Below are 18,496 nucleotides of genomic sequence, written 5' to 3'. Positions count from 1 at the left end.
TTTTTAAAAAAAGTGCAAAATTAATTTTTTTATGTGTGATCTAATATTTAAAATAAATATAGTTATTTCTATTGATTTAAATACTTTAAAAAGGACTCTTAAATAGTTATTGTGAAATGTTGTGGAGTGGAGTTATGGACGGTGATTACACAAAGATGTTAACTTACGGCGCATTTGTATACAAAAAATTGTTAAATTTTGTGTGTAAACTCGGATTTATGTCTTCTTGCAATGCTGCAAACAAATAAGCAGTCTTAGAATCTTGAAAGTGTGATTCATGTTCCATGTGAGAGAGATATATAATCTAACAGAAAAAATCTTAATCTATAAGTTGAGAATGTATTGACCAATGATGGAGCAATAATTGTGAACGTAACTTATGATCAAATTCATGAAATAGTTTAAGACATAGCTGTCTCTGGCGTGTATTTTATGTCAGATGCAAACTACAACAGAGTACGCATCGTTTATTTTCAATGTGTGGGGCACCCTCTACGTACATAACAATTTAGCTTAGGAAAAAAGATAATTATAGTTATTATTTATTGATTAAATAATCAATTCGAACATGAAAGTTGTAGTCATCCAGAGATGTGGTTATATATATATATATATTATTTATATGCCTTTTCAGTTATTAAGTGTGAATTTCACTTATTAATGTGAATAAAGTTTATTATAATGCAAAACGAAGCTTATTATACCAACATTTCAATTTAGATTCGTTGTAACGTCGTAAAAAGTTATCAGCATATTGATTTACACAATTGAAATGTATAATCTAATAAATCAGCATTTTGTAATCAAATATTAAAGGGTGATGTTATCAAAATGGATGTTTATAAGAGAAAAAAGCTTGGAAGGAGAACAAATTAACATCCATTATTGTTTTGACACTAAATAAAAGATTTTCAACAAATCATGACAGTGTTATCATATAAAACATAAAAAAATGATCTTACATAAAGTATTAATGTACTTTTTTTGCGTCTCTTATTTCACATTATTAAGTATTAGATAATACGTACTATACTTCTAAAACTTTTCTTTTCCATAAATATGTCTCAACACAAATTACTCAATGTATATCCATTATTTTGAAGGTTACAATTATATTTAAAACAACTTCATTGGACTTAGACAAAATGACACCTATAAAATATTTGAGAAAGTCATAAGTAATTAAATGAGAAAAGAATGATCATGTTTTTCTTATTGGGAGGTTATCGAAATGGTGTGAAGAATACTTGTAATTATTTTTAATTATAGGTAACTAGTTACATTTTATAAAAAAGAAGTAGAAGAGTTAAGTGTTCTGGTGAACATTAAAAAAAATCAAGTATCTTTTCGTATTACTCTTATACAGATTTTAATTATTGTCTTTCACAAGTTGTTTGTGAAGATTCTTTAGCATACAATTATCTTGCAAAAATAACCAAAATTATTTTTTAACTTTATTTTTCTCTCGATTCTAAAGTTAATCTATTTATTGAACAATGATATTATAATTCCTATTTTTTAACTCTTATCCTTTTTTATGATCTAATGTAGATCATTAATCAATGTACTATTATCTTTTTTTTAAATAATCAATAACTCACACTCAGTTATATTAAAGAATAAAGGATGAGAGTAAAAAAATAAAAATCATAATATGATTTTTCAAAAAATAATACGTGAGACAATGCCTATATTTGAATTCCTTCAGCATAAAAAGATACTACTATAGAAGAGGAAAAAAAAAACAAAATTATATTACATATCCAACTAAATAAATAATCTAAAATTATATTATATATTTGTGTGTAAGTCAGAAATGATTTCATTCTTAAAAATTACTTGTGCGTAGAAGTTTGGAGTAGTTTATTGAAGAAAAAAAATTGGTAAACTTTATACTCGTCTCTATCTTTTGTAATGGCATATAATATGGTTAAAAAGGTTTGAATAAACTTTTATTAGATAGATAAACTTTATTAAGAAATGGTATACATAAATATTATTTTAAAAATACATGAAATTAACTATAATACAAACATTAATTTTGCAACTTAACAAAACAAAATATGAAAACATCATTAAAATTAGGATAACAAAAGTCCGAGTCCTTTAGATATGTTTTGCTCTCTATTCCATCAAGGAAAAACACACTTATCAACCTTATTATTAAAAAGTAGGTCAATAGGACAATTTATTGTCCCACAAAAGTTAACATTTTATAAATTATATATATATTTATGTTAAAACACACTTAATTAGGAATATATTGTATAAAACTTGATTGTTATAGTTGATTAAGCTTTGTAGAGTCCGTTAACTACGAAAAGCTGAAGCTTTTTAAGCTCTGGCTTCTGTTCTCGCTGTGGTCCGTTGAAATTATTGCCGAAAACTAATTCTATGGCTGCCACCACTTCTTCTTCCACCTGCAGCGGCTTCTTCAGTCTCCGATCACCCAACTCCGTCGAGTCAAGGGTCTCGTCAACGCAAGCCTCCTCCGGTTGCGGAAAGTTTGATGGCGTGGCCATGTGGTTCATCAACGGCGTTACAACGGCTTTCTTCGCCTCCTTGAACCGTTGCTCTTGCATTCGCATCGCCACCCAGGAAGACGGCGAAGACGGCAACGACTTGCCGTTGATGCTCAACGACGGAAACCTCCGCCACGACGGTGTCGTTTCGGCCGCCGGCAGCAGAAGAAGGACCGGGAAAGGGAAGAAGAGTGAAGCTCTGATCGTCGTCGACGAGGACCGAACGTAAGTCAAGCGAACACAAATAGGTTCCGATCAAAATCAAAATCAACGTCCCTTAATCTTCTTGGTATATGTGATCTAATGTTGTGTCTATGGGGTTATTAATATTGTGCCTTCACACCTTAATTATGTTTTGGAGTGATTTTGGAGAGCCAAAATGAAATTAAGAATTTATCTTTGATATTATATATACATAATGAAGAATGATTAACGTGTAATGAAATAAACTAAACTGAGCTTGGAGCTTCTGATGTTTCATACAGTTTTACAACATTTTGATTGGTTAATATATATATTTTTTGATATATGGGTTATTGTTATATTGAGTTGAGAAATTGTGATTTTATATGATTATATGACATTAGTTTTACGCACATAAGACATTTGATACTATTTTAATTTGAAAATCTTAAAGTAATGGTGTTATAGATTTGTATTCTTATATAGTGTTTAATTTTGTCTATCTGATGTGGAACTTTGACTCACTTGAATTATTTCCGACTCATTTCTATTCACCAACGTTATGAATTCTGATTGTATATTCATTTTTAGCTTCAGTAGCCACCGACTGAACTATAATGAGAGACTTTATGGATCAACATTATTGATAGAGAAAATGTTGATTTTTAATGAGACATTTAATTAACAAGTCGCATCGTAAAGTTTTATTGAATAAAATTTGCTATAAAAATGTAAGAAAATTATTTTTGTAGATTAAAATTAATTTATTTAATAAATTTCATCACCCTAAAAAAACCTATGGTGAAGTTTGTCTATTTTGGTTTACATTGTGCTAAAACTGAACTTTCATTTCTTATGAATCAAAAAAGGGAAGATGAGCGTGCAAGAATTGAGTTGGGAACATGATTATTGGGATCGGAAAGAAGAAGATGATACATGTTTGTTAGGTTTTGATATGTGTAGCAATTAATTTAAAAATAACAAGTTGCAGAAAATTTGGTTTACTAGTGTAGATTTGAGCATGTTCTGTGGACTAAAGGTGCATTAAAAAATGAAGATGCACACACACTCTGTCACTCAATTGTTTCATATTTGATGATGATGTTGTCGTTTGGGTCGTGATGATTGCGTTGTTTCGGTGGACAAAGTTTCTTTTACTTTAAAAAATGTTGTCCCTTGACTTAACATCAGCAACAAGGAATCCAAGAAATAGTAGAAGACGCGTTTGCGAGACAATTAAATTATAAGGGGAACGGCAACAATTTTATTACTGAGATTTTGATCATTTTTTACATTATTTTTGGTGCAATGGTGTGGACAAAAACACATAATTCATTTTTAGTTTATGCTTGTTTATGTTCAACTTTCTCTAACAAGTCTTTCTGGTTTACAAGTGAATCAAATTATGCTGTTTTTTTATTTTTATTTTGGTTTGATATTTAGTCAATATAGTTTCAGTGAATCAAATTAATTTGACATGAATTCTTTGCAAACATGATTAACAAATAATCATTTTTCAATTTAAATTAAAGTATTTTTAATGCATTTATATTGTGGATCAATTTTATAAAGATATTCAATTCATTGAATTTTCATTTTGAGTGAATATCAATTAGGAATTCATGGGTTCCTTTTCAATAATAATATTTTTGGATTTTTAAGAGAGAAATTGAACGGTGGAGATAGAGGTGAAATGTTGTAAATAAAAATGAAAAATATGAAGATGGATTGAAGTGGAAGCTTGAGAAATAAATTTAGCAGTGATCCAAATTACAACAAACATCACCATTATCTTGTTCGCAATGTTATTAGAATTTTGTATTGTTATTATAATTTATCAACTTTCTTTACATATGAACAATTTGTTTATATTTATTCACCCTTTTTTAACCGTTAATCCAAAATAAAATAAAATAAATTACATAATTAACAACTTTCAAAAAAATTGTGTTCGGTTGTATGAGTTATGTTTGCTAAGCCATATTTACAAAAATCATTATACGACTAAGTTTTCCCTTTAATCTATCTTTCTATTTTATCCAACAAACATCTTTTCTAAATACAGTTTTTCGATTCTCTATCATTCTTCGATGCTAACTTCATTTCGATTTCCTGATTTTGGTAACCATCATTTCTTAACCTTATCGTCTATCTATTTATATTTACCCCATTTTCTCTTCTATCTCTCGATTTTAATATCTTCAACACCTGAATAAAAAAATAATTATTGCTGGAAGGATTAATTCTGTCATGTATAAACGTACACTATCCAAATAAAATTACATTTTTAATGAAAATTATTTATAATTTAAATAAATAAATAAATTTTGTCTCAAAAGTCAAAATCACATGTAAATATGACATTGAACCCATTATGAATGATTCTGACGTGCCATCGACTGTGGAAGCGCATCTTTCAAAACCGAAGTTACCCACTCATTTTGTCATTATTTAATTTTGAATAATGATATTTTAATTCCTTTTTTTATTTGTTATTTTAATTATCATTAAATTATTTATTTTTATTATTTTTATTAATATAATGATTTAATATTGATTAAAATAATAAATTAAAAATAGATCAATAAAAATAATTTAAAATATCATTATTCTTTACCTTTTTCGTTTATTCTTCATTCTACCTCTAACTGTATTTCAAAATGTTTACATTCTACAAAAATATTAAAACCAGACAAAAATCAACGAATATTTTTCTACTAATCAATCACTGTCATTTCTTTTTTTCAGTCGCTAGTTACAACTATTTTACCTAATGCAACAAATTGACGCCTTTGGCCCGGAAACTTCTACCAACACAATTTAAAAAAAAAATGCTCCAATATACTTTATTATAATATATCTTAAATTTATTTATTTATAGTGTAAATATATGATTCAAAGGTGTTTACTTTTAATGTTTATATTTTATTTATTTTTATTTTAAATTTTACATATTAACTAATATCTATATGTGCTAGTACAACATAATTCTATTATCAGATATTCAAAGTTAATTATATTTATAAAAGTGGGAGGGGTAAATTTATGTTCGACAATGTCAAATTATACTTGTCAACATAAATTTAACTTAAATTTGGTAAAATCTTACGTAATTTTTTTTTAATTTAATTAATTTTAGTTTAAGAAAAAAGTTTGAAATATAAAAAAGTATCCATTCTGGTCAATTTGTTTTGTATACATCAAATACAAGTCATATTGGTATGCAAAATGACAAAATGACAAAAATAAAAAGATTTAAACATTAAAATATGACATATCTAGAGTTTAAAGGGTTGATCAATTTTAATTTAGTATTAAAAATACCACAAAAAATTCCATACCTTTCTAAGTAATATATATATATATATATATATATATATATATATATATTAATTAGAAATTCCTTAAATTAACAAAAGTGTCTCAAAAATACTAAGAGAGATTAAAAGAAAAAAAATACAGTAATAAGTGAACAAATTTTGAATATTTTCGTCCTTGTTGGTATTACTTGCAGATTCCTCACCTTTTTGTAAGGTGACAATGCGGGTCCGCTCCATCCCGCACAATTTATGCGGACTGCAATCATTGGTCCGCCCTATCTCGCATTTGGTCTGTGGACCCGTGGGCTGGCTTGTTTCTTTTTAATTTTTTTTTTGGTTAATTATGTTTTTAGTCCCTGAATTATTAAGTGATTTTGATTTTAGTCCCTCTTTTAAAGTTTGCTCTAACTAGGTCCCTATCCTTTAAAAACTCGTGGGATTAGTCCTCAGAATCTAACGATGTTAATATTTTTCTTAACGAGGCAGACGGTATTCTACGTCAACGATCTTATTTAAACATGTGGCAAATTATTTAATTAAAAAATAAAATTGATTTTGCACCTTTCGTGGATACCAGTTTCACCCTTCGTCTCCATCACCCAACACAACCACATATTCTTCCATCAATGCCAATAAACACCAAAACACACTATATTTTCTTCATTTTCACAAAATCAACACAAAGAATCTTCATCCTCAAATACGTACAACAAAATTTCATAATCCATTTTCAACCTTCATCCTCTTCTTCCCCATACGCACCCATCCATCAATCAACACTATGCAAAACCAAAACCAAAAGCAAATTTTCATTTCCCCTTTTCATTATAGTGATAAAAACACTCATGAGTTACAACCCAAAATCAAGAAGAATAACTAATCAGAAAAAAAAAACAAAAATAATTAAATGGGGAATTGGTGCCTCCGATTGCGAACGTTGTTGTGCTAACAGTAGTGGATCCCATGTAGCCCGCGAAAGGAAGAAGCCATGGAAGCTTGAAGGAGAACACGTGTGAGCAAATAGAAATAGAAGGGTTTTGCGCGATGGCTGATGTGGTTGATGCAGGCAAGCACTTCGACCCCAAGCGGCGTCACCCGCGGTAGCTCTGAACGGACGAAATAGTTGTAGTCGTGGAGTGGTGGCTGGATTAGGGTTCTCGCGTGCAGAAGAAAAACATAGATGCAACGTGCGACAACAACGTCGGCGATCGCTTCAACGGTGACTGCATGCTCAAATGGGGAGATGAAGAGGAAGCTACATCCCACGCGAGAGAGAAGAAAAAGATGAAGATCTTTTGTGTCTTTAGATTTTGCAGAATGGAAGGAGCAAAAGAAGCTCTAATGGAGATTTGGGAGAGAAACCTAACCTCACAAAGGAGAAGAAGATTAGCTGGAAAATCAAATTTATTTTTTAATTAAAAAATTTGTCACGTTTTTAAATAAGATTGTTGACGTAAAATACAGTTTGCGACGTTAAAAAAAATATTAACAACGTTAGATTTCGAGGATTAATCCCTTGAGTTTTGAAATGTTAGGGACCTAGTTAGAGCAAACTTTAGAAGAAGGACTAAAACCAAAATCGCTTAATAATTCAGGGACCAAAAACATAATTAACCCTTTTTTTTTAACTTTTATGATAAACTTTCAATGTTTAAAAATTGGGGAAACTTTAAGAAGTTCACAAAATTAAAGACTTTGGGGAGTTGGATGATAAATTGATAATTCAACATTTTCATCATATTCATACTATGACATACACAATGTATTCTTTTAACTTTTAGAACATTAAAAAATACATAATACTTATTTTTTTCAATTATACAAGAATTAAGAATTTGAAACATTAATGCAAAAGTTCATAACAAAAGTAATTAATATACACAAATGCAGGTTTTTTTTCTTTTAATTTTATGCGAGCTTGCAGACTGACCCGTGCGGGCTGTGCGTCAGCCCGTGTGGACTGCGGGTTTATGCAGGCCGGGTCATTACGGGCCTACATACTCACGACCCTGGCCCGCCCCACATTTTGTTTGCGGGCTTGCGGGCCGACCCAACAGGCCAACCCTAATTGTCACCTCTAATTTTTTGAGAACAACTTTCATATGAAGTGAGTCTATATGAGTTTTACAACAAAAATTATGAATGTTTAATGTTTATAATTATCAAAATTTTGTATCTAGAGATACACGACTTTATATTAAATTAAACTAAAATAAATTACCACACAGAGGTTAAAAATCAAAATTTCAACTATTTTTGTAATTTTTTATAAAATCGAACGAATAGTAAAAACCTAGAAAGAAAATAAAAAGGATACAACAAATTCAAAGATACAATTAATAAATATAAAAAGAAGACAAACAATTAAATGAAATCGAAGGAAACATTCATGCATTTCTATGGTTTCGAAGTTGAGAACCAAACATCAGTGATTTCAAATTTAATAGTACAACGGTTATATAAAATTTAACAGTACAATGGTTAATTCTATTAAAATAACAACCGATTATGGAATCGGTTCTTGTTTTTATTTATTTTTATTATATTAAAATATAATATATTTTTTAAAGTTAAAATTAATATGTTATTATTATTATTATTGTTATTATTTATTAGTATTATTTATTATTTTTAAAAAGTATTATATATGAAACCAGTTATGGAATCGTTTTTCAAACTCATAACCATACCTCAATGGCATAGAATATAATTGTAAAAATAAATGTTTCACTTTGAAAGTTCCTTTCATAAGTAAATATCTTATCTTTTTTCATTCCGCAATTTTGTTTTTCCACTCACTTGAGATCGCTGGATAGGAATACGATAAAATCACAAATCCATTATATTAACGATAAATCAATAAAAATAAATACAACCTAAAATTACTTTACACTAAAATCACTAGGAAAAATAATATTAAGAGTCTTAATTTATAAACTTTCACATTAAATACCAAATAATTCGTGTAAAAAAAAGTCCACTTATTCATAAAAATATCACAACATTTTTCTTTCTCACATTCCTTTCAATCCAATATAAACAATGTGATGTGAAAGACTAGTCTTACACTAATGTTTTGTATTATGTTTTACTCAACTTAAAATAAATATTTTATGAATAATAAAATAAAAAATTTATTGACAACTAGAAATTAATTAGAAACAAAAGTTCTCGCCGTTACGAAAGATCGAACCTATACTACAGCCACCACAAAGCTATTTTATTTCAAGAATTCAAACAAAACTATTATTAATTAATTATAAACAAAAATTAAAATTCGCCGTTGCCGGGGATCGAACCCGGGTCACCCGGGTGACAGGCGGGAATACTTACCACTATACTACAACGACCTGTTGATTGAATGATTAAAAGCATATTATAAATACTTATTTATTAATTGTAAACAAAAATTAAAAAGATCGCGGTTGCCGATACACATAATCTATAGTTGGTCGCTTTCTAGTGGTGTGTTGAAGTGTCAAAGCACCGAACAACTTGTCTACTCTTTCTTCTTCTTGAGCACTGTAGAGATTCGGAAGCTCATCATCGCCCACGGTTCTTGGCCATAAACCCTAAACTGGATTTGATTCTTGAACATTGATAACCGAAAGCAATTGAGATGATGCTGGGCGATGAAGACGAAACCCCCTTAAGGTACTCGTAATTTCTCGATCACGTTTGTGTTCTTCTGCGCTCTCTTTTTTGTGCCTTCACTCGTGTTCAATTTTATGATTATGATTGGGTTGTGGAAGGATATTCAATCTCACATGGTGTTGCATCGTGCATTATTCTTTTTCCTGACTTTCTTTTTTTATGTTTTGGATGCGCTGATAATACTGCCCTGCATCAATTTCTTTTTTCTTTGTGATAAATTGTAATTATTAGTTTGTTTGATTTATGTTACTAAGGTATGAATTGTTGAGCATGGTGAAGAAAAACTCCAAGTCAATAGGGAAAACGGTAGTTGAGGATCAAGAAACTTCTGATGTTGAAATGGATATGAGGTTTTGGCACGATGTCTTTGATTTGTATTTCGTTCGTGGCAAGGAGTCAAGGGGACGCCAAGATGATGATCTTGTTTTCTTTGTCAGAAAATTGGTATGTCGTTTTCAACTTTATAATTTTTCTGTTGATTTAATGTTAATCTTTGTTCAAACGGGTTAATCGTGATTTGAATTACTATTTTCTTGCTATGTTCTTTGGTTTGAAAGTTGTTGGATTGAAAGCAATATTTGATCCTTTTAGAAGTCTTGTTTTCCTACAGGGTTCCCATGGTTCTGGTTCCAACAATAAAACAGAGACCGTTGAGCCTTATTTTGTACGCAGGTGGGCACCTAAGGTAAATTCAACTTTAAAATATATTCAAAATCTCCTACACTTGTGCTCACACAATATAAGCGTCTGCAGAAGTTCAAACTCCGAAAGTGCTTGTTTTCAATGTTCTTCACGCTAAATGATATACGATAACTCGTTTTCTTGTGTGTTTCAATGTGCTTGTTTTTCCTCTGAACCATTTGCATATTCAAAGAAGAGCAAAAACATGTAAAAAATGTTTGTTACTGACTGATCTTTTACCCCTTTCCATACAACCTCAGGTGAAAACTATTGTTATAGGTGTTTGAGACTTTTAAGTGTCATTGGCATTCATGGATATGTAGTTGTTAAACAATTCAAAAATGCTTATAACAAGCCAACATGTTAATGCAATCTCATTTCTTAAACTTGTTCCTCTTTTATTTGGTTTGGGCCTTAAAATTAGCTTGTGCTTACTTATGTGTGCTATTTTGGTCTTATGGCTGGTCAGTGTATGATCTTTGACTCAGTCCTCACATTTGGGATTGCACATCGCAATTAGATTTGTAAGACTAGACATCTACCATACAGGTGATCCTACAATGACCCATTTACAAGCGATCCATTTGGTTTAATAACAACCATTAGGATAAACTTTGATGCGGCGTATGTATTAGAATTTTGGTTTAGGCCTTACTCAAAATCTAAGATGTAGCCTAACTAGAATATAGGGAATCCTTAAAAAACCAGAATTTTTGGTGAGTTTGTGTTAATTTGAGGTTAAAGTTGGAGAGCCCAAAAGCATTTTTAAAGCAACAATTTCTCTGTTCTTCATTTGGTGCATCGGAATTCATGAAGGCACTTATCCAAATTTTATCTAAACATGACAGCGAAAGTTGGCCTGGGCATAGTATGAGTTGAATTGTGGCAAGCATTGAGTGCATGAAAGTGTTTATGTATCATGTGGCTTGGCATTATTTTCCTTGTGAACCAACCAATTCTATTTTTTTAATTGCTAAAATCCATATGTTTTATTTGATAACTCTTTTGGACGTAGGATTTGGTAGTCCAACCATTGTGATGCCAAATAATTTTGTTCACTTTTTCTCAACCAGTTGCACGACTTAGTTGATGAAACTTCTATAGATGTGGACTGGAGGCGATCATTTTACTTGAATTTAATTGCCCATACATCATTCAGTGTAACTGTTGCAATTTGCAGGTAATGATCCTCTTTCCTTAATTTTGTTTCCACCATTGTGTTTCACCATGGCTAATCTTTTAGATGATTTCTAAACCATTCAGGTTGCCTCTTAAATTTATCTACTTTGTACCAAGGTCGTATGCATGCATCAGTTGATTTGTTTTGAAGAGTCTCCAAAGAACCGATCTCTTGTTTCCTTAAATATTTCCAAGATAGATGACTTGTATGATTGCACTGTCATTTGGTCATTTATCACCAGCAAGATTTCTTTTATGCCAAATACCAAAGCTCATTTCAGTTTCAACAGTTTTTATTTTTTCCATATTTTTGTTTCAGCATCATATTTTTAGTTGTACTTATTAGAGTAACTTGCAAATTCTGATTGAAACATTCTCTAACTTTAACGAAGAGTCATAAAGTGTTTGCATTATCAAAAATCATGTTTTTAGGCCAATAAACTGTTTGCATAAACTTTATAAATCCTTACAATTTAGGGTTATTGTTCATATGTTCCCCACAAGCATTGATCTAGGCAATCTGATTTGAGTTATCTATTTCTCTAGTCACCAGGATCTTCTTAATCATCGAGCTGGGGAGGATACACCTTTATCCCCTATATACAAGGTATGTGTATAATGAATCTCTTTCCCATTTCCATTGTCCACACTTCATTTTTTTTATTTGTTTTCCTCTCTCCTTTTGTGTTATCTAATATTCATAGGTCAAAAATAAATTTACAAATCTTGTGATATATATCAATTTAAGGTTCAGAGAAAACGGAAGAATTATCAACCCTAAGTCCCGTTTTGATGGGATGATGATGAATATTTTCCATCTTCAAGCTACTGCTTTTGCATGTATTGGATCTGTAGTTTCTTTTCTGAAGGTCTATTTCTTCTGGGCTTATTCAGGCTCACCCCAAACGACACCAAATATTTTAGTCCTAACTTTCTAGCTGTTTCAATTTTTTCATTTTTTGTTGATTAATTGCCGTAAGAGGACCCATTGGGAATGTCACAAATACCTTTGCACAATTCCGGGTTGTACTGTTATTCTATGATGATGAATTTCAGTTTTCATGGCTTCAAATACGGAAGTGTGGTACTGTGAGTGATTTCTAAATTTCTGTTACTTTGAGGTTAATATATCCTCCTTTTATGTCTGTTTAAAATTTTGATTTATACTTTCTTGACATTTTGATCAAGGACTGCCTGGAACCGTAGTCCTCAACCATTCCTATATGTCATAAACTGTAAATTTAATTCAACTCCTTCCCAGTAGTTGGTAATATTCCCTCCTATATTGTTATCTCATTCAACTTCTATATTAAACTATTTTTGGCCCTTTGAAATGGCTATAGATTTGAGAACTCTGTTTTCTGCAACAGTGATTGTTTTGTTCTTCCCCATGGTCAACCTATTGTTGGTGTTGTTTAAATTTATTTGTCAATAAGGATTTGTTCACAATTTTGGACTGGAGGATCCCTTTCTGTGAAACTTTAAGCCAATGCGGTTTTTTTCTCAGTATTATATGGTCAACATTGGTGTGTTGTAAGTTTAAAATGTATAAAACTCTAAATGTAAATAAACATCATATCCTCTGATTTGGCAATGACGCCCTTTGTACTTTCTCAGGTTGTGAAGACTGTTTATGCATCCCCAAGTCGTGTAAATTTTCAATTGGACTCTAAAAAGGCAAGTATACCTATCTTTTTCTTTTATATATTCATATTTAAAAGAATGAATACTGTTGTTTTTGGATACTTTCTACTTTATTGACAATGACACCGACATTGATGTGTATAGGAAGTGGAAACAACTCCTGCTTATCCAGATATATGTTTTGCAATTGATGATTTTGACTCTACTTTTGATGCTGTGGTAATAAATCACTTTAGTAAGTTTTACGTTTTTAATTACACTTTCATGTATGAAATGTTTATACTTATTCAACATATGTTGTGGTTTACATTTTCTAGTTAAGGTGATATTTTGTAAATATGCCCTGCTTTATATTGTTTGTTTCATATTGCAAAACGGGTATGTGTGGAAAAATAAGGTTACCTTGAAATGCTCCACGCTTTTATTTACTTGTGAAATTTCCACATCCATTTACAAAAATGTATACTAGTTACAGATTAATGGTTGATCTTGTTAACTGTTTAATGCTTATGTGTTTCAGTCAAGAGCTGAATTTTGATTGATATTAATTTAAATTCTTAATTCACATTGTCATGTTGTATTTATTTTCTGTACGAATGCTTTCTCCTGGTTGATTGTTCTTGACTTGCCCCATATCAAGAGTAGACATTATTGAATGCATTATGCATTCTCATTGTGATGACTTCATGAAATCTTGGTGATTTTGTTTCCCCGCAGGTTTTGACTGAAAAAGATCATTGCTATTGTGTAGTTCTAAACGCACATGATGGGGCAGCATTTCCAAGTGAGAAGGTGTCAAATGATTGTAGTAATAGCTCCTCTTTGGAAGTCCATACTAGATCTGCAAAGAAAAAGGATACAAAGGTTTAATTACTTCTTCGTTACTATATCTGAAATTTATTTTCCTTCCAGATTTTGATAATCTGCTCATTTCATTCTATTAATATTTTTTTTTGTTTTATTTAAATACTGCATAATATGGACTGTATGTTCCTTCTACATGCTTTGATGTTAATGATGAAATATGCAGCTGGAACATTTGTCACTTTTGGCAGATGCCAGGGCTAAAAAAGATAGTGCTTGTAATTTATGTAATTGGAATGTGAATAGTCTTTACACTTCGCTGATTATAGCATGAACATTATAAGATGAAACTATTCATACCACTTCCCTATGTTTATAAGATGCAGCAAATTGTTTGTAAAGAATTTGTTTGCAGGACTCACTTTGACAGAACAGCTAAGTTCAACACAATAAGACCATACCTGAAATGCATGCTAGAATGTTAGATCCTAATGGGCTTTCATATAGGAGTGTGATTTCTTCAGATATGCTCTCTATATCCTATAAATAGGGAAGTAAATGGAAATTATAATTTATCTAACCACTGCAATGTGCCTTTTTTATTGATGAACCAAGTTTTTTTTTTTCAACATTCTCAATCTAATTCTTCAAGTATGTACTTAAATTATTCAATGGGTATGCCAACAAACAAAACTTATGCAGAACTTCTTAATTTACTAAAACATTCTGATGTTCTGATATCTCCGATTTGCAGCTTACCCTTTTCTCTGGATTTGTCAGCTATCAAATGGTTCGAGATGCTTATGATGGTATAATGTTTGGGGATGTATTTTTGAACATTTAACATATTGTCACCATAGTATTTTACCAGATATGTGGATGTGGACAAATTCCTTCCCTTCACTTGATGTGTCAATGTTATTTTGAATCTCTTGATCTTTTACAAATCCATTAACCATGGTTGGGTAATTTTATTCATCCTTGCTGAAAAAGCAGTGCCCAACCATATTATGATATTTCATAAATTCTATTTACAGAAATTTTCATATGTAGAGCAGTTTAATAGATTTAATCTTAAGTAGCATTTTCTTTTTCTCTTATTTTAACGAGACTTTTCCCTCTTGCTAAAGCAACATTTCACTTCCTTCATACTGGAAATTCCACAAGCTCATTATGTTGTACATAAGCTAATAGGTGCCACATACCATGTACATACAGCAGGTGGCAGGTCCCGATTTGGGAGCCTTTTATCCGTGGGCCTTTCTTCTGGAAAAACAGATAGGATTTACATGAAAGGTCCTGGAGGCAGAGGGGAGGTTGAAGTAGCTGTTTCTGGTGTTGCAGGTAAAAGAAACCACTTTATGCCTGGATTTCCAAAATTTTCGTTGGTATTTGACATGCTATGATTTTTTTACCTTACAGGATTCCTATATTACAAGACTTAATAAGATATTTATAAAGTCTGAATAGTATTCTTCGGATTGAAACATGTTTAACATATTATTGTTTGTTTTAATTTATATGATTCTGTATTAAATTTGTTTCTATCAGGATAGCAAGTGCTTCTACAGTGTTTATAGAGTTAAAGAACAAAGCCTCACGGCAATACTGTTTCTTAGTTTTACTATTCTAGCCAAACATGTTGTGAAGCTTGTGTATGTTCCAATCTTATCAATTAAAAGATAGATATAAGGATCACTGAAATGGAATCTCTCCGTTGCAATGTCAGATCAAAGCCACGAGGATTCAGGCCCATTTTCTCCAGTTATATCAAAGAAAGGGTTCGGGCTTGGCGTGATTGTCCGCAGAGCAGCTTCCGCTGCATCAGTAGCAGCAAAGCATGCTTATGCAGCGGCCTCTGCCTCTAACTCAAATTTTGATGATTTGATACCTCTGAAGTGCAGCTTAATGTCCATATCATTGCCCTGGGAATATATTGCGTATGATCTTCTGTTTAAGGTGAGTTTTTGTGTTTATCAGTTAGGGTTAAATGAAATGGCATGTTTTTGTTCTCATTCGATTTTATTTCAGTGATTAGTAACTGATTATTGTAAGTTTGATTGTGAAATTAGGGAGCTCCAACAGTTAACATGTGATCATCGGATGTTTCTGTGGGCGCAAAGAAAATCCAAAAGGAGATATCTGCAGGCACACTATTCTTTTAGACATGAAATTCGTTTATCTTCTGACAGAGTTGTCTTTGGTGCATGTCGTACACGTGCATACTCAGAAATGTGCATATTTGGTGTTGGGTTGAGCATCCCTTTGTTGCATCTGCGTTATAAATCTATGTTAGTTGGTGTATATGTTGGATTATTGTAATTTTTATATTTTCAGTTACTAGGGTAGGTTCTTCCCGACTAATGCATTATTTTAATCATTTTAAAGTTACTTATATCTCTTAACAGATTCCACGAGAGATAAAAGGTGAAAGAAAATGGTCTCTGGTCAAAGCTCCACTGCACTCATACAGCGATTGCCACTAAAAACGGGACTTTTAATGTATGGGTTTATTTATGAAAAAGTATGCATTCTTCTTTGGTTAATTTTCATGAATAACCTCATCCATCAGTGTAAGTGCTAACGTTTTCAATCACATATTAAATCTTAAAATAGACCCTATTTGTCTCTTTCTTTCTTTTTTTAACAGCTACATAAATAATCCATCAGCTCGTTTTTGAGAATTAATACATTTTAAAATTATTATTAATATATTTTGTTTTCGACAAGTTCACTACATTATCTAATTTTTAACTGATAGAGAATTTGAAAGTTTTCCGTATTATGGCAATATTAAACAACATAAAAGGACATGAAAGTCATTTGCTTACTTCAATAGATAGATCATAATGGACGTCCTTATGTTTGTTTTTCTAATCTATGTTTCTGTCACAGTATGATATAATCGCATTTAAAAGTACGCGGGAAGATACAACTTCAATTATGTTTATTCTCTAGCTCTATTAATGCATTGGGCTATTCAAGTTATTTTACTATATTGTCATTAGTAGTTGCGAAAAATTATATGAAACTGTTGTTTGATTTCTTTAAGTTTTTTTATCAAATATTTTCAAGGGGATGAAAGTTACGGCTTGAAGATTCAGAAAATAATAACAGTAATAAGTCATAATTTATTTTCTACTTTGACAGATTATTGCTTGTTATTTTGTATATCACATGATTGTGAGAAGTGTCTCCTAAATTAATCTACTTGTGAGTACTCTATTATCACTCATAGGCTTGCTACCTAAATTATTATTTTTTATTTTTGTCAAATATCATGGTGGAAATAAATTATTTTTGTATTCTTGAAAATTTTAATGTATATTATTAATGTATCTAGATGGAAAACTGAATGTTTTTCTATGAAGAGAAAGAAATTAATTTGAAAGTAAATATTAAATATTGGACATTATGGGCTTAACAAGTAAAAACATGATTCGAAAAGCGTATATGTTTTTAGAAAAATAAATGTTTTCTTAAAAAAATTCTCACGAAACCATTGACTTGTAACCAGATTACGTAATTGGCTAAAATAAAATTGCAATGTGTGTCCATCATGCGATCAATCATACAATATAGTAGTCTACTATGGGCATCGGATTTATTCAGAGTATCTGAATATTGTTGTATCACAAACTTCACGTGTATGATCTTCAATTTAAATTTGATTTTTCAAGTCAATTTGATAGTGCTATTTTTTGTCTTCAGCATCTCATGCAAATGATAGAATGCATTGCCATGACTAAGTTCATTGTTATTGCATTCCTTTCGTCATCATACACCACGCGTTTCACTCACTTATCTTAGTGTTATGAATAATTGTACTTTTATTGACCACATAATGCCGCACCCTTCAAATATATGTAATTAATTTCTCCCCAAATCGGATTATTCTATCGATAAAGATCCAACTACGACAACATTTCATCATTATCAAAAAAAGACTCCAAAACTCTACGTAATTTTTTCTTTAAAATTTCTCTAAATTGAGAAATTCCAAAAAATTAAAAATAATATGAAACTTTACACGAGGGATGAGATTAGGGTTCTCCTTTGGCCATTCCCTGTGTGTTGGAGATCTGTTCCCTATTGTCTAAAGAAGCAAAAGCTAAGTGGTTAAGTATATGAAATGCAGTGTGTTTATTGTAATGTTATTGCGGCCACAAGGTTAAGCGAAAAAGAAAACCTTGCAATTGCAACAGATAAAGGAGAAGCACCTAAATTGTACTATTCTTCTTTCCATTACATTTACTTGCATTGATGCACATGCAAGCTACTTTACCAAGCTAAAAAAAGCGATTGCTTCATTATCTTTTCCCTTCATTTAATTAATCAAGCTTAACTAAAATGGCAACCCAAGTGATTGCATGTTATCCCCCACTCAAACTGCTTTATTATTTGCTAATAGTCCAAGGGAACCAACTACCAACCACGACAAAATTGCCCCATATACTCAACTAAGAAAACTACCCAAGAATATTCTGTAACAAAAACTCACACATCAAC

At 31.0% G+C, this 18,496-nt stretch overlaps 2 protein-coding genes and 1 non-coding gene across 5 annotated transcripts; 2 read left to right on the top strand and 1 right to left on the bottom strand.

Annotated features, from left to right (window-relative positions):
- Positions 1–2,266: 2,266 nt before the first annotated feature.
- On the top strand, positions 2,267–3,031 carry LOC114162663. Its single transcript, XM_028046620.1, has one exon. The coding sequence runs from the start codon at positions 2,395–2,397 to the stop codon at positions 2,749–2,751; it is 357 nt and encodes a 118-aa protein (XP_027902421.1). The 5' UTR covers positions 2,267–2,394; the 3' UTR covers positions 2,752–3,031.
- A 6,272-nt stretch (positions 3,032–9,303) lies between these two features.
- Positions 9,304–9,375, bottom strand: TRNAD-GUC. The gene has a single exon. It is a non-coding gene; the product is annotated as a tRNA-Asp (tRNA).
- A 78-nt stretch (positions 9,376–9,453) lies between these two features.
- On the top strand, positions 9,454–16,533 carry LOC114164198 (uncharacterized protein KIAA0930 homolog). Of its 3 annotated transcripts, XR_003599507.1 has the most exons (13): positions 9,454–9,679; positions 9,934–10,123; positions 10,290–10,364; positions 11,434–11,540; positions 12,086–12,146; positions 13,157–13,216; positions 13,328–13,402; positions 13,901–14,047; positions 14,742–14,796; positions 15,206–15,331; positions 15,717–15,946; positions 16,060–16,278; positions 16,396–16,533. XR_003599507.1 is itself a non-coding variant. In XM_028048768.1 (12 exons), the coding sequence occupies exons 1-12, from the start codon at positions 9,645–9,647 to the stop codon at positions 16,081–16,083; spliced, it is 1,185 nt and encodes a 394-aa protein (XP_027904569.1). In that variant the 5' UTR covers positions 9,454–9,644; the 3' UTR covers positions 16,084–16,533. The 3 variants fall into 3 exon arrangements, 2 of the variants coding, with proteins under 2 accessions (XP_027904569.1, XP_027904570.1); XM_028048768.1 differs by having other exon boundaries at positions 16,060–16,533; XM_028048769.1 differs by having other exon boundaries at positions 10,274–10,364; positions 16,060–16,533.
- The last annotated feature ends 1,963 nt before the right edge of the window (positions 16,534–18,496 follow it).

Source organism: Vigna unguiculata, chromosome 9 (assembly GCF_004118075.2).
Source record: "Vigna unguiculata cultivar IT97K-499-35 chromosome 9, ASM411807v1, whole genome shotgun sequence".
Taxonomy (NCBI): Eukaryota; Viridiplantae; Streptophyta; class Magnoliopsida; order Fabales; family Fabaceae; genus Vigna; species Vigna unguiculata.
Note: the sequence above shows the minus strand (reverse complement) of the source record. Positions and strands in the feature narration are given on the sequence as shown.